The sequence below is a fragment of the Aedes aegypti genome, unplaced genomic scaffold (assembly GCF_002204515.2).
Source record: "Aedes aegypti strain LVP_AGWG unplaced genomic scaffold, AaegL5.0 Primary Assembly AGWG_AaegL5_hic_scaff_56_PBJ_arrow, whole genome shotgun sequence".
NCBI lineage: Eukaryota > Metazoa > Arthropoda > Insecta > Diptera > Culicidae > Aedes > Aedes aegypti.
This window is the reverse complement of record NW_018736247.1, coordinates 40,833-57,031: the sequence shown is the minus strand read 5'-3', so window position 1 is coordinate 57,031 and position 16,199 is coordinate 40,833. Positions and strand designations below refer to the sequence as shown.

General features: G+C 37.1%; 1 protein-coding gene and 1 long non-coding RNA gene across 2 annotated transcripts; one reads left to right on the top strand and one right to left on the bottom strand.

The window, feature by feature from the left end:
- The first annotated feature begins 1,677 nt into the window (after positions 1-1,677).
- On the top strand, positions 1,678-15,052 carry LOC110681201 (protein NPC2 homolog). The gene is made up of 4 exons (XM_021856982.1): positions 1,678-1,891; positions 1,970-2,089; positions 14,289-14,464; positions 14,528-15,052. The coding sequence occupies exons 1-4, from the start codon at positions 1,798-1,800 to the stop codon at positions 14,606-14,608; spliced, it is 471 nt and encodes a 156-aa protein (XP_021712674.1). The 5' UTR covers positions 1,678-1,797; the 3' UTR covers positions 14,609-15,052.
- Positions 6,159-7,200, bottom strand: LOC110681202. Its single transcript, XR_002503120.1, has 2 exons — positions 6,426-7,200; positions 6,159-6,368 (listed from the first exon to the last, which is right to left on the bottom strand). It is a non-coding gene; the product is annotated as an uncharacterized LOC110681202 (long non-coding RNA).
- Positions 15,053-16,199: the final 1,147 nt, after the last annotated feature.

The following is a 16,199-nucleotide window of genomic DNA, read 5'->3' as shown; positions in this document are numbered from 1 at the left end:
TCTCGTTAATAAAGATAGAAAAAAAGGTAATTATCAATCGGTTATTGAACTGTTTTCCATTGGCATAGTCACTAACAAAGAATCCGGAAGTTTATAACCTATGTAGCCAAACACCAATTTTCCAATTTTCTCCCGCTAAACGTAAATGAACACTGACCGGATCTATACATTTCCGAAGGAAATAAAGTTTGTCATGTTTTTCAGTAATCTCTGATCGCCTACAAAATAACTTTTCTGAGAAAAAGGGTAAATTGTGTGCTCCTTCCTATGATACATACGGTGCGTTCTCAACCCAAACCCCTCTTTTGCAGGTTCTTCTACTGGCCATCAGATGAAGAAGAATTCCGAGATATCCTTCAAATGCATCATATCAGCGGTATTTACGTACATTAGTGCCATGTACGAGATGAATTTGGAACTTTGCAGGTTCCATCGATGAAGCTCTTCTTTCTTTGAACAAATTTCTCAAAAAGAGACAATTTATATCTCTTTTAGATTCCGAGATATCTTCGAACGACATCATGCTGGAAGTAATTACGTTCACTATCGTTACGTGGTGGATGAATTTGGAGCTCTGCAGGGTGTCTCGGGGAAGCTCTGCTAACTTTTAACAACTTTTTAAAAGACAGGAATTTTCCATCTCGATTAGATTTCAAGATATCTCGAGATACTCTTGTGCCACATAGTGGATGAATTTGTAATTTTGCAGGATCCATTGGGGAAGCTCTACTCACTCTGAACAACTTTCTCGAAGACAAATCTTTTCTATCTCGTTTAGATTCCGAGATATCCCTCAATGATATAACACCGGAAGTGCGGTTGTAAAGTAGCGCCACGTAGTGGTGGAATTTTTTACCATGACTAATTCTGAAAGGAAGCGAGCACTGTCCTGTACAATCTCCCGAAGACAGTACCCATCTAACCGACCGAAGTTTTGAAATATGCTACCGCAACGCCAGTTCCGCAATGATCACACATTAACTGCTTCACAAACGCGAACAGAAATTTCCAAGGGTTGAACTGGTGGCTCTTTACTGCTACTCGAACGAGTCGCTGAGCCATTTTTTTCAATAGGGTCCTAAAATGTCTGTTGAAATCTTGTTTTCTTAATAATAGTTAGAACGTATTCTCGCAACTGCTTTGGCAAATTATCCTGCTCAAATAACAGTTAATTTATAATTATTCTTTATTTCTGAAAAATACGTTGAAATTTTAACCTTGTCACTTTTAATCATCTTTGACGTTCACTTCGTAAAAAAAAAACCAGTGGGATTTTTGTTTTGCTCCAAGATCTACGCAATGGAGTCAGCACAATTAGTTCACATTCCATAGTTATACTTTTTGTAAGCTCTAAAACGACAAAACAGAACAAATAAATGTCATGCTTCACTACCATTCAAAACCCTGCGCTTATCACAAGCCCAATTTGTGTAATGTAGGAATCCATCGTTCTGGATAGCCGAAAACGAAGCAGATTAAGGTAGAATGTAATGCAAACCTAAATTCGAAACGCACATGGACGGACAGCCGGACAGACAGCTCACATTCTACATGCACGCCTTTTATGACTCAGAATGTGCTCCAATTGCAGAGCATTCTCTTCGCCAACGACCAGTCTACTCCATGTAGAATCAGAACATCCATTCCCAATGCGGGATAGGCAAAAACATCGCCGAATCTGCGACAAAGAGACAGTTCCTTGCCGACAGCCAAACCGAACGGTCGAGTCTTACAAAAACAGTGATCACAGTTACGAATTTGATAACGAAAAGCCAGATCAAACCAAAGAGCTTCGTCATGTACAAATCGCTATCAGTTTCAACGGTAGGCTTGCTGCTGGCATTGGTCTTTAACAACCTCGGAGTTCAAGGAGTGCAGTTCGAAAATTGCGGTGAGAAACGTTCGAGAAAAATCGCGAGCTTTGAGTTGAAGTTTCGTTAAAAAAAACTTGTGTAACTCGTAATTCCAGGTGACGAGAACACCATCGGAAACTACAGCTTAGTCGAAGTGTCCCGGTGCAATTTGGATGAACCAGCTTGCGTCCTGAAGCGAAATACCAACGCAACCATCTCGATCACTTTCACTTCAGGTAAGTGTGCGGCTTTCCGTTCTGAAGGATCTCATCCTACGGTTGGCCTTTTCTTTGGAAATCTAAATTGTCATCAAGATCATCGCGACAAATGTGTAATGACCCAGTGCGGCTGCTACTCGGCTATGACGATCTAACAGCTCAAAGTGATAGTCAGAATCTTTTTAAGATTGATCTTAATGAAATAATGACATTTCGTGTTTGTGTCGGTCTCTCTCTCGCGGGTCACGGTCAAACGTTCTAATTAATCTCATCGCTGACGCTGCTAACGATAATCATATATGTTATACCTTTCCATTACCATTGTTACCACTGCACTGTAGTTCGCTGGACAGCTCCGGCAGTTTAACAATGAATTCATTTTATGCTCCATTCGGTTTCGTTTGTAGCGAGCTACTGCGTTTCCGCGGATTATTGTCAACGCAAATTGCGCGTGAAAGCTTTGAGATTTAATCAGTCGCTGACCGGCTACAAAGGGGTCTATTGAAATTTTCTGTAATCAATGAATTTTGCGTGTTGTGTTGATTCTATTTTGAAAGTTATTCAATGAATACCTTATAGAATAGTTATATCAATATCCGATACATTGTGCGTTCCATGATTGTTCAATTATCCCAATTTTAAGATATAGCGTGTGAGCCGAGAGGGGTCGTCCTCAAACAATATCACATAATCAAATGACTCGCTATAGGAGAGAAGCGTTATTTATGAAACACATGCTGATCTAATCATATTTGCATGTTTAGAACGACAGTCACAGTTGGCGAGTGGAAAGCATGAAGCCGTAGTAAGGTACAGTAGAACGATGTGTCATTGCATCGCTTTGCTACTACGTGATGTACCCGTAAGATTTGTTGGATTTGTTTTTTGTTTTGTATTAACAGGGTAAAGTTAATGATGATCTGCTTCAAAATTATGTACATATAAATTGTGAGTCAATAACTGCTTAGCATAACATTATTGGTTTGCCGTTGTGACAATTGTAAGCCAGGAGTGGTAGCAAATCTTTATTTAGAGCTTTTTCGCCTAGGATTTCACCATGAAGTATTGTATTTTATAACCCAAGAAATTTTACCTCCAGGAAATCTTTACTGGATTTTTTCAAGATTTTAACACATATTTTTAGAGAACTTAACAGATCAGGTGTGTTTACACCTGGATTAATTCTAGGAGAAATAGTTGCTGATATATTTTGCGAATTTCATAGTTAAATATCGGGCTTTGTCCCAGCTGAAAGTAATTTCCGAAAGACATCGGGGGCAGAAGGGGTATTCTCCGGAAGAATTCATGAAAGGACTCATTATGAATTTCTGGAGTTATTCTAGTAGACATTTGTTGAGGAAAACCGGGGAGCAATTTTAGTAGAACTCCTGAAAAAAAAAACACTTGGTTGAATTACTACAATAATTAAAGAAAAATCCTTGGTGTAATTCATAGTGAAATTCCTGGAGCATGAGAAATTTCAAGTAACCTGCTAGATTTTGTTTTTAATTTTGTATTAATTACTGGTGGAATTCAAGAGAAAATTTTTGAGAGGGTTCTTGAAGAAACACCAGAAAAAAAAACCTGGAGGAATTCTTCAAGGAAATTGGAATCAAGGAATTGTGAAAAAAATTCTTTCAAAAGTTTTGACTCTTGAATTAATTGATGTTTACATTTGGAATGAAAAATAAATATGGTTGCCAATCGGTCACTTCGATCAGCACAGTGCAGTAGTCAAGGGATAGGGGCGCAACGAGTGCAGTGGTTTCCAACCCAACACGCCCTGCTTTAGTTTATGCCCCCTTCATAATTTGACATAATCATTTGACATTTGTGGATGAAGCGACGAAGATTAGTGCGTGTGCAGAAAAGAGAAAGGTGATTAAACGTCAGATTGCCTTATGTCAAAAAGTGACGTTTATCTTCGTTTTAGGTGGGCCCATCTAAAGATAGTGCAAAGAACGAAAATTGACTGTAATAGTACGGCTTATCATAATCTAACAAACATTAGATACCCAGTAGGTCGTTTTTTATCCATAATTTTCTCCAAATCTCTACAGTAGGGGTTTCTCCAGGTATTTTTTAGAGATATTTTTAATGAATTTTTCCAAAAAATTCTCTAAGGATTCCCTTTGGAATAATTTTTAATCATAATCTTATTATCTCTAACAGTTCCGATAGAGTTCCGCTGCATTACTCGGGGGATTTCTCTAGAAAATTCTTCCAGAGAGTCCTCCAGGAAAATTTCTTTAGGGCATTTTCTAGAGATTTTTTTCAAGTTTATCTGCATAATTTAGGGAATTTGTTCTACGAATATACCTGAAAATTCTTTACATGGATTTCTCCAGCAAAGTCTCTACTGCGATCCTTCCAGAATTTTTTTCAAGGATAACGCCATGATTATTTTTTCCAGGGATTTCTCCAAAAATGCCTCAAAAGATTGCTCTAAAAATTTCAGGAATTCATTCAGAGATTTTGCCAGGTATTCCTCCAAAAACTTCGACAAGAATTTCTCCAGGGATTTCTCCAGAAATTTAACCAGAGATTTCTCCATGAATTCTCCCAGAAGTTCCTCTAGGGATGACTCTTGGGATTCCTCCAAAAACTCCAACAGAGATTTTTAAATATTTTTATGAGGTTCCTTTAGGGATTGCTACTAGAATCCCTCCAAGTATTTATCTAGGAATTTAATTAAGGTTTTCTCCAAAAAAATCTTCAGGGAAGGAGTTTCTGGAAAATTCTCTGGAGGTATTTCTAGAGGAGTACTTGAAGGAATCTCCAGAGCTCATTCAAGAGACCAAGAACAATTCTCTAGACAAATATTTAGCGATTTTGCTTTATCTCTAGGAGAATTCTTGCAGGAAACTCTTGAGAAATTCGTGAAGTAATTACTGGTAGAATCCCTGAAGCAATCCGTGGAGAATCCTGGAGGAAAATCGAGAGGACTACCTAGAGAATACTATGCATGTATCCTGGAAGGAATTTTGGAGTAATTCTACAAGTTGTCCTCAGTGTATCCAATGGAGAAATCTTTAGAGACATCTCTGCAAGAACCCCTGTAGATATTTTCCTGAAGAAATGTTTGGTGGACTCTGGAAGAACTTCTGGAGGAATCTTTGCAGGATTATCATGAGAAATCGCTTACAAAATTAATTGGCAAAGCACTTGCCTCAGGAACAACATTTTGATTCAAATGCCTAACAGTGTGTTCATTCTGTATCATATTCCGAACACCTTGATTCAAATTCCGAACAGCACGAATAAATCCTATTCGAATGAATAATTGTGCAAACAAATTTTTCTGAGCTGGTTCTACTGGTCTCGAACTAGAGAATCATCACTACTCCCAAGGTATTAAATAGATTTGAGGACGTTAAAACTGAATTGCAATTGACTACCATTTCCTGATTATTTGATGACATATTTCAGCGAAACATTTCAACTAAATCGCCATACAAAAACAGAGTGTTCGGAATATGAATATGTTCGGAATTTGAGACAAAACGGTAGTTTTCACTCGAGAAAAACTAAAAACGCGTCAATATTATCGATTCCGTGCATCGAATCGTTAATTTCCCGTATCACAGCATATATTTTTTTAATTACATATCCCGCATAATTATAAACCATATTCATACTGTTCCCCATACCATTCGTAACCATTTGCAACCACGTTTGAATAATTCCCTAAAACATCCAAATAAACAATATATCAACTCTACCGGTAACGGTTTTAACAGTTTGATGAACAGTAATCCGGAAAATAACAATATGGGGAATAGGCGGTTAAGTTATGTAACCATTTAAAAACGCAGATTTCCTCGAACATTTTTTTTCGAAAACAATTTGCCAAATGACCGGTTTACCATCCATTTTCTGCACAATTCACTGTAACCCAAACAGTTGCAGAATTGTTAAACTGTTAAACCTTGAAATGAAACGAATAATGTATTTATAATGATTGATTTACTGTGCGTTATTGTTTTTTCACCGTTTATTATAATGTGGGTATGTGTTTATACCATAAGATTTTACCGCATGTACCTCCTGTTTTGATGATTCTTGATAAAAATGAAAAAAACATAAGTAATGTTGGAATCGCCTTTTTTAACTAGTTTATTTCACGAATGTACGAAGTGATTGTTAGGTGATTGCTGTTCATTGTTCTGTCATGTGAAAACATTTCTTTTCGTTGTTCTATCCAACTCGCATCACCGAACATCTTTTCCCTGCGGGGCCAATGGAAGCTCCTGGAGGCTGCCCCATCTTCGTGCGCGTCATCAAAAGAAATCATGTTCTACCGGAGAAAAAAAAAGATGTAAAAAAAACATTACATATAGATACAAAAACTTACCAACTACGAGGTCGCTAAGATTGCTGCCGTCGGAGGTGGCCATTCGGCTCTACCTGTGTCATTTCCACTCTCCTTCTATCGACGATTCTGCACATATAATTCCAAATGAATGAGGAATTCTCCAAACGGAAATTTACCACACATTCGCGATTAAATTGCCGGGGAAAGACGATTTTTTCGTCTCCGTGGGCACATGGTACCGGAGCGATAATGGAAAACCGAATTGTTGTGAGCTGCGGCAGGATTTAGACAGGAACTGATGGCGCGGAGCAACGTATTTGGCACTCTAGAGCACTCTAAATATTGGAACATTTTTTTCATTTATTTTTTCACTGAAAGGTAAATACAACAGCAGGCACGCTTAAAAAATTCTACATAACGGCTATTCTAACTGAACTTTTGGAACTTGTAGAAACTTATGAGTTTCAAATAACGGCATAACTTTATTAACATTTTTACAAATCTCGTTGAAAAACCTGTTTACATTTGAGTAAATTTAATTCTGCGATTCACTATGTGTGTGAAGTAGGATTAAACGCCAGTTTAAAAGTTACAGAGCTGTTGTGTTATTTTGTAACGTGTACAGAAAATAACAATTTGCCAAACTGTTAGTTATAAGTAATGTATAGTGAAATGCATATGTGAAAGTGTGTTGCGAAATATTATTACGAACCATTCAACGAAATGTTAAGTTACATTTCAACTATTTCTCCTTAGTTTCCATTCTCATACCGTTCAACAATGTCTGTACAATATGATTTATTATGACAAATTGGTATACATTAGCAAACAATTATTTATAGTTGAAACCTAAAACTCTTTTATTGTTCAACGTAAAAGCAACTGTTCGTGATACATTAACCACTTCGGTTAGAAGAACTTTACTGTTTGAAATGTTTGACAAACTGTGTTTTTCTATGCGGGATTGATCCTCAGTTTTCTAAAACTGACGCTTTTCTGCTTCTGGTGATCGAAAACACCAACAACAATTGGACATCATTGTATGTTTTCTCCATCTACTTTCGTGCCATGAGGGTAGAATTATATTAGTGGTGGTGCGGTTACTTTGTTGGTGGCATAAATGTCAGTGAATTGAATATAGTGAGCATGATTTTTTCGTCCCTGCTCTGGAGCAATCCCTGGAGAAGTTCATGGAGGGACCTGGAAATTTCCTTGGAGAAATACCTGGTAGAATTCTGAAAGAATTCTTTGAGGAATTGCTTAAGGTTTTCCTGAAGCGCTATCTGATCCGGTCTAAAAAAATCTGATTGCGATCAAAAGTTTTTCGTGATGGAATTTCTGGTGAAATCCATAGTGAAATCCATGCAGAAATCGTAGTATGGGTCATTGTACAGATTACCTTGGAAAAAAAATCTGGTAAAATCCCTGGTTGAAGGCTGGGTTCCTACTGACAAAAAAGGAATCGCCTATCTCGATGCGTAGAAAATTTCTTCTTAGAAATGGTCCAGTAAATCACATTTTTCTGATCGCAGTACGCAGTTAAGAAGAGATGTCATTTCAAACAGCCTCCTGACACCGCCCATACAACCCCATTGAAAAATAAAGAGCAAACATCTCTGGTTCCTAATGGGAAATGGTTCCCACTGACAGCTCAATGTTTGTAAACAAATAACCGTTTGAGGAATAATAATCGATGATGGCGAAATCTTTTCCTCCGAAAAATTTCTTTTCCCGCATAACAACAGTTATTCGAACAAACAAACGGTTGCAAACTATTGGATTGCAGTACAGCAAGTCAATTTGGGTTGAAGTGGTTAGCTAGAAACACATTTTAGTATTGGAGGAAAAATTCCCTAATATGATTAGGCCATTGTACGTTGTTGCTCTTGAGTTTGATGCTGACCACGAAAACATGGCTGCCTAGCACCGGGTTGATTTCAAAGGGGACTCTCTGTAGGAAATTTTTTGACCCATTCAGTCAAGCAACTTCCTTACTCTTCGTACTACATAACTTTCTAAGGTTGCTATGCAATTTAGTTCGATGAATCAACATGTTTGAATACACACAAAAAAAAAGTTTGCTAGTGGTTCGTGTACATACGTGCAACTTGCACGTATGTTCGTGCATTGAACGCACTGCGTAATCAAAGCTTCACCCTCTCATCAATTTTTCAAAATAATCGTTTTCAAACTTCGAATTTCGAAGCAGTATCTTCAAGTTCATAAGATTTTTTTATCAAATCACAACTTCGGATCCGTTGGAGGAAATATTTGGCGTGGTTAAAGTAAACTTCCAGTATTTAGTGTTAATCAAGTAGTCCCACTACGGGTTTTGTTTAGCAGAAATGATACGCCGCCAAAACATTATTTTGATTGTTCTTCTTGCTAAAACATTTGACATGAAGCATAGCAGCATCATTCTATCAATCTATCTAAGATATTGTCAAGAATAACTCAAGGATATCACCATTTATTCATCCATCAAAGATCTCATAATTCATTAGGAGAAAATATCTGAAAGGACTCGCTGATAATATGCAGATATAGGTATCCGTAAAGACTCAACAGGGACCTCATGGGGACCTTGTCATAGATCAAGTACTTCTCAATCTAGTAATCACAGTCTTCACCAAGAACAAGTATCTCAAAAAATCTATTAAACAGGAACTCTTAATGCCCAAGGTTCCAAAAGTAGGGAATCATTAAAAGTTGGTCATTAGTCGATGTTTGAGTTGTCAGGCAAGGCGTGTAGGTACCTTCTGTCAAAATTACGTCTCCAGTTATCTGCCAAAAATTGAAACAAATCGTTACTCTTGTGTTTGGAATAAATACTTTTCCCGGTGAATTCCACAATTTCCTGGGTATTCCCCGGCATTTGGAATCCCCAGAGATTTCCCGAATCTCCCAAATGGATGAGAGTATCCAAATTTATAGGTAAATATCTTCAAGAGTTTCTTAAGAAACCAGTCCTTTAGAAATTTATGAACTAATTCATTGATAAGTCCCTGAACTACACAGGGATTTATAAAGAAAAGTTTGGAGGAAATCTTGGAGAATAATGGAATGTCAGAACAGGAAATGTCTGAAAAATTCCCTAAATAATTACTTCAAAAGGTAACTAGATGATTTGAATGAAATTTATCGGTAGTTTCAAAGATGTCCGTTTCGTCTGCAAAGCTTAGGAACATGTTCGACCAGATATAACGTGCCACATATATGCCCGTTATCTCTCCCAATAATTCCGTCAAGACCAGTATTATACAGCAGGTTCAAATATGCATCAAAATAGTCCTTTTGAAACCACTTGTAAACTCCTTGGAAAGTTTTTGTTACCCCATGAGTTACTCTTTTTGTGAAGATAGCTGAAAAGTAGGGGAAAAGCAATAAATTTTGACCTACAAGAATTCTATCTCTTTTGCGTATTTGAACCCTTTGAGCAGAATCTCAATAAAAATAATCAAAAGAGTAGATTTAATTATTGTACCTTTGATTTCCGCCCTAATTGCTTACCTTTTGATCTACGCGTCGCTTTCATCAGTGTCCGTAGATTTAAGTGACCAGATATGTTTTGCTTCAATCCGGGACAAAAATAAAAGTTTTCAAAATGTATCATATAACATCACACGATACGTGATATTTGTCTTCCTTTTGAGGTCATAACCTAAGAAAATCACGGTTTTGTAATCTAATGTTTTGAAACGAAAATCATTAGATTTTTTTTTTCCAAATATGTGAACCACTACGTCTATACTTTTGGTGTCGTAAAACAGGGTGCAAAATGATCATTTATTACAACTTTATTTTAATATTATTATGAATTTAGATATTGTGAAACTAATTTAGACAACATTGATTTACAGTCAATGGCAAAAGCTAGCAATCAACTGCTGTTTTTCCATACAAAATGCACAATTTGAGGGTCTGTATCTCAGCTTTTGGTTATCCGATTTGGCTGAATGACGAACTACAAACAACTTGAAGTTTTGTCTGTAGTGAATTCAATACATTGCAGTTATTTTCCAAAGAGTTTCAGAGGGTTGTCAAAGGTATGTACACAAGAGACTTTAAAATTTAAATAAAAAACGATAAGTTTTGGGTGGTTGGTTTGTTGGGCAAAGTTGTTTACTCTCAGAAGTTACACAATTTATCAGAACACACCAATCACCCACAACTGATCGTTTTTTAATTAAATTTTGAAGTCTCTCGGTAGTTCGATACTGAACTTTCAGCTTAATCGGACTACCAAAAGCTGAGATACAAGGCCTCAAATATGAGCACTGTGCATGGAAAAATAGCACTTGATAACCAACTTTTGTCACTGACTGTATGTAAGTTAACAAAATTGATTTTCATAAAATATTTACAAATTATAGAAAAAAAAAACTTAAGAAATTCAAAATTTGAAATGACAGCCAGGGGTGAAACTGTTTCCATGCTCTAACAAATTTCAAAGATTGAACATCTGCCCTATACACTAAATGTTGGTCCCCTGAAACTGGAAAAGTTTAAACTACTTCTTAAGACTATGAAATGATAACATTTAATTTCATTTTTCATTTTGCAGCGTTTGGTGGGGCAATGAGAGCGCAAGTCAGTCCAAAGCCGGGGGAAGGGATAGGTAATGGCCGTAATAGTCTATGCGGACCACTTGAACACCATCGGAAAGGATAAGAAGGGTTGGGGTAGGGTATAGGGAATTGGAGAAGACTTGACACAGTAATGCGATTAATGCTGCAAAATGTAAATGTGCTGAAAGCAATTTAATTTGAGTTGAAGTTTGATTTGACTAAAATTCCAAATAGATCGGCCATTGTACAAGCAAGAAAAAATATGCTGATCGCTTTCTAGAAATTTTATAAACAACAAAATAGTAACAATATGAGAGTGATGCTAAGAGCTGCTGATGGCACGATGCGACGCTTTAGGAGATTTTTATACTGATTGCACATTACTATAAAGAGCGCAATTCAATCGATGGTGATAACTTTACAAACTTTATCTGTTTTTGCACTGATTGACGATGCTGATTTATATAAAAATATTTGATATTATTAGTTCATTTGTTTGAGTGATCTATGAGTTAATGGAAAAATTTTACATACCCTTGATGATGCTACTTCCCTGACCAGAAATATTCTATGTTGAGCATCTTTTTCGAAGCTATTCTATCCAGGTATCCATGTACTGCTTTCAATCCTGAAATTATTCTTATTGTGCATGCTCATGCATTATATTAGTGATGCTCATAATCATGCAATAGACAAGAAGGAGAGAAAAAGAGAATATAGGAACAGTGATTAGTAATGAGTTAATTATGTAGTTTTGTTAGAATTATAAACAATTAAACAGTAATAATGAATAGCTTACAAAATGACTTTGCAGCATAGCTGAGCCTTTTGGATCGTAAGACCGATGTATAAACATAATTTGTTTCGAAATTGTCCGCGTGGTCTTCTAGTGCCCCTATCAGATAAGAATCATTCATAGACATACATACCGAATGCTCGCCATGACCCTATGACCAACATTTGTATATGTATAGCCTTAGCTGATGTGGCTTTTCTAATAGGTAATTCTTTCACTCATTTATTGTCTTCAAAACCTTGTCAAGTATAGAAAATTGATTTTATTTCATTTATTACTATATTGAAGCTACATTGTACTTATTAAGTATTAGGTATTATTTTATGTTTTTATCACTATTGATATTATCAAGGCCATAATTCCCAGTGAGTGAAGAATTTTATAGTACTAGAACACCATAGAAGATCGCTAAACATTACCTAATCATGGAACGGCTTTTTGCTCTATTATTTTAAGTAGATGCTATTGATCTCCCTTTGCTCCTATCCGCAACCCGGTGCACGCGCCCTGTTGGTTTTCGAAAACCTCGTAGAAGATTACAAACCGTCAATGGCATTCCCAATTACTACCCCACATTGCACATTCAAGGGTCTAATTGTGCTCCTAACCCACCCTCAGTCTGTAATCTTCTCGCCAGTTTAGAATTATATTTTCCCGAAGTAAAAGCAATTTTGATGAGTGATAGCGCAGTGCAGCCCAACTGCATAGTACAGTAGTTTAACCAGAATCTCTAGGTCAGAAGATAAAATCTAAATTTTGTAATAAAAAGGTTGCCATTGCTTTGAAATTTACCCAACATCTAATCAAAACTACTGACAACAGCGATCAATTATCAAAATTCATCGCTCCCTGGAAAATATAATTCCAAGCCCAGGGACTATGAAATGATAACATTTAATTGCAAGAATAAACTTTGAACTCCTACTTCATTTGCCTGGATTTTCAAATGAATGTGTCGTATATTGTACGTTTTTTGTAAATCATCATTACATTCCAATTAATATTTTCGAAATATGATAGAAGCCGACTGATCGAATCCGGGACGTTTTCCGGGACGCTCGATAATGCGGGACAGATGTCTTGAATCCGGGACTGTCCCGCACAATCCGGGACGTCTGGTCACTTTACCGAAGATGCAAGTAACTGACACTGACAAAAGCTACAAGTGGTAGTCGAAATACGCGTATCTGTCAAAAGATAGGTTTTAATTAATTAAAAGGCACAAATCTACTCTTTTGATTCTCCTTTTTAAGAATTATGTACACATTATTGGATTTTCATACAAAGTAGGTTGAAATCGTATGCATAGGTCGAAAATAAGTACTCTTATCCTATTCATTTATGGTTCTTTTAAATTACCTTAAGGAGTTGAGTGAGAAGTACCTGGAAAGAACTTTTTCAAACGCTTCACATGAATTCCTAAAGTATTCGCTGGAGTAATCTCATTCGAATTTAAACATAAATCCTTAGGGCGTTCACGTGTAAAATCCTTGAATGAAATTCGAAAGGAACTTCTTCACGAAATCATGGGAAATTACTTAGAAAGAAAGAAATGCAATTTATGCCCTCTTTAGACTAAGGCTACACAGATTGAACAATCACCAACATTAGGCAATGGACAACATGAAACACCCAGCAGTCCAATGATGGATTTTTCCACATTTTTCGTTTGACGAAAAGTTTCCACCAAATAGAGCAGGAATCGAACCACACTTCGTGACACGACTGATGTCGGCCATGTAGCCTACTTTTAGATTTAGAATTATAAACAAAACATTGGAGATTTTCCTTAATAAAACATCAAAGAATACCTGTAATAATTCCTGGAGTTTGTTTCCAAGTTGTATAGTGTGCGTAGTGAGTTAGAGAAGTTAGTAATCAAACGACGTTATCCATACGGAATGCCCAAGTTTGGTGCTCTGTATCTCGGCTTCTGGTAGTTTGAATGTTATGTCTGTAGTGAATTCATTAAATTGTAGTCATTTTTCAGAGAGTTTCAGAGGGCTGTCCAAGGACACAGGTAAGTAATCAAGATATTATTTAATTTATTTCAAAAACGGTAAGCTATGATTGGTTCGTGTGTTTTGCGAATATACGTAACTTCTGAACGTAAACAACTTTGCCAAGCAAACCAACCACCCGCAACTTACCGTTTTTGAATTTAATTAAAAATCTCTTTGGCATTTTCTTATGTCTTTGAACAGCACTACAAAACTCTTTGGACAATGACTGCTATGTAATGAATTCACTACAGGCACAATTTCAGGTTATTTGTATTTGGTCCTTCAAATTTCACCCGATTCGGACCAGTAGAAACTGAGATACAGAGCCCCAAACTTGGGCATTTGTATGGAAAAACAACATTTGGTTACTAAGTTTTCTCACTGGCTGTAAGTACTGTGTCGTACAATATTTACAATAATCGTATCAAATGTCAGAAACCTGGTTTAAACCAGAAAACAATGTTCTATTCCACCAATTAGTGAGCCGTTATCCCATCATTAAAGATGTTAAATTTTGATTTGAATAACATTTCAGATGAAGAGCTACCGGAACTAAAAGCAGTTGTCCATGGCATCATCCTGGGGATGGAAGTCCCCTTCAATCTACCGAATCCCAACGGCTGCAAGGACAGCGGTTTGGAATGCCCTCTGGTCCCTGATACCGAGCACAAATACAGCACCACGTTGCCCGTTCTGAAGCAATATCCAAAGGTAAGTTCAATTCTAATTTTCAGTATTCTTATTTTTGCATCCGCATTTGTTCTGTAATAACAGGTGGCAGTCGAGGTAAAATGGGAACTAAAATCCGGCGATAAGGACGTCATTTGCGTGAAAATCCCAGCCAAGATCCAGTAACCCCCCCCCCCCCCCTCTCTCTCTAAGATGGCAACGGTTGCAGAAAAAGAAACGCGAAGACACGCAATCAGCTGTTGGTGCAGCTTTGGGAAGTAGCAACAAACTGGACGTGGATGATTGTGGAGAAACCGTAGTGAATTGAATTAGATTAAGAACGGTCAATTTATACTGTCCTGACCCACCTCTCGGCATCGCATCATCCACGGTTCCTTTTCCGCTCCGAATTCAGTTCCATTCATTATTCATTCATTCATCTTTCTCATCATTGTTGAAGTCCTCGTCGTCTTCGTCATTCCTACTCTGGAAAAAGTAACTTAAACTTTTGTCGCTCTGTTTCTCCGCTTTCGTTCTCGTCAATCATTCCCAATTGTCGCATTTGTAGTAAACTTAGTTGTGAGCTCAACCAATCAACAATAAATAAAAAAGCAAGAAGTCCCTCCATGACCGGTCCCAGTTATTTCGTTTATTGCAACCTACCGTATCGCTTCGAACGACCGCCCGGAAAAAGTTGTCAAGATGAGACAGTTTCTTAATTCGAGACTTCCGGTTCGAATATTGGCGCTTCAATTGAAATCTAATTGTGGGAATTTGTGTCAAACTAATGAACCGCGCAAGACGCCGACTGTCGGTTACACGTATGTTTGATAAAACGCTGAAACGTAGAAGTCCGACCGGAAACGGTCCGAGCAAACAGCTGTAGATCTAAGTAGGTAAGTGCGGGTCTTTGTTGCAAGCACAAGCGCTCAATCTGAGGTTATTGTATTAAATTATATCTAATCTGTTTCGCCGACGTGTGCGGCTTCTTTTGCATGAGTCACGGCAAGCACATACTGTCAGCGGTGATTATCATAAAATACATATCTTATTCGTCACTTGATTTGTTCTATAACGTGATTTTTAATGCTTATTCAAATACTCATGTAATTAAGAGACTAACAGGTGCTCTACTGCCGTTATACGCATAAATGTCCCATGTTCCAAAATATGAAACCGAGAAAAACGCGATTAAAGATTTTCGCAATTTTATGCTCCATATTGGTGAAGGTTATGACAAATTTGAATAATTTTTTCATAATAATATAAGGCTATGGGTGTTTTTTATAGTCAAGAATTGTTTTCTGCGAAAGAATTTGAATTTTGCTATGAGGTACGGAGATGAACCAGCCTAGGGCTGAAAATCTCCTTAATAAAGCTATAATAATAATAATAATTTTGCTATGAAATTCAAAATGGGACTGTTATGTCTAGAAATACCGCATTTTAAGGGAATTTCTACGCATAAGAGTCCCACTAATTGTAGCAGACCGTTTTTGACCAATCACATTGCTCTTGATGGTTGGTTTGACGAGAGTTTAATACCGAAAATAGAAGATGTGTATTGTAAAGCTTATATTGAGGGTCCAAACGAAGGCTCGTGTGTCATGTAGCAAAGTGGAGCCGTAAATGTGTATGTGAATCAATGTGGTTATACAGGTTCGTAAATGCTGGGCATGGCGTACCATTGGTACCTTGTGTACCTGAAAGAATAAAATAAATCCCTTTGAGTTGTTCATAGCCTCCAATTATAAATGTTCCTGTGCTGAGGCTTGCA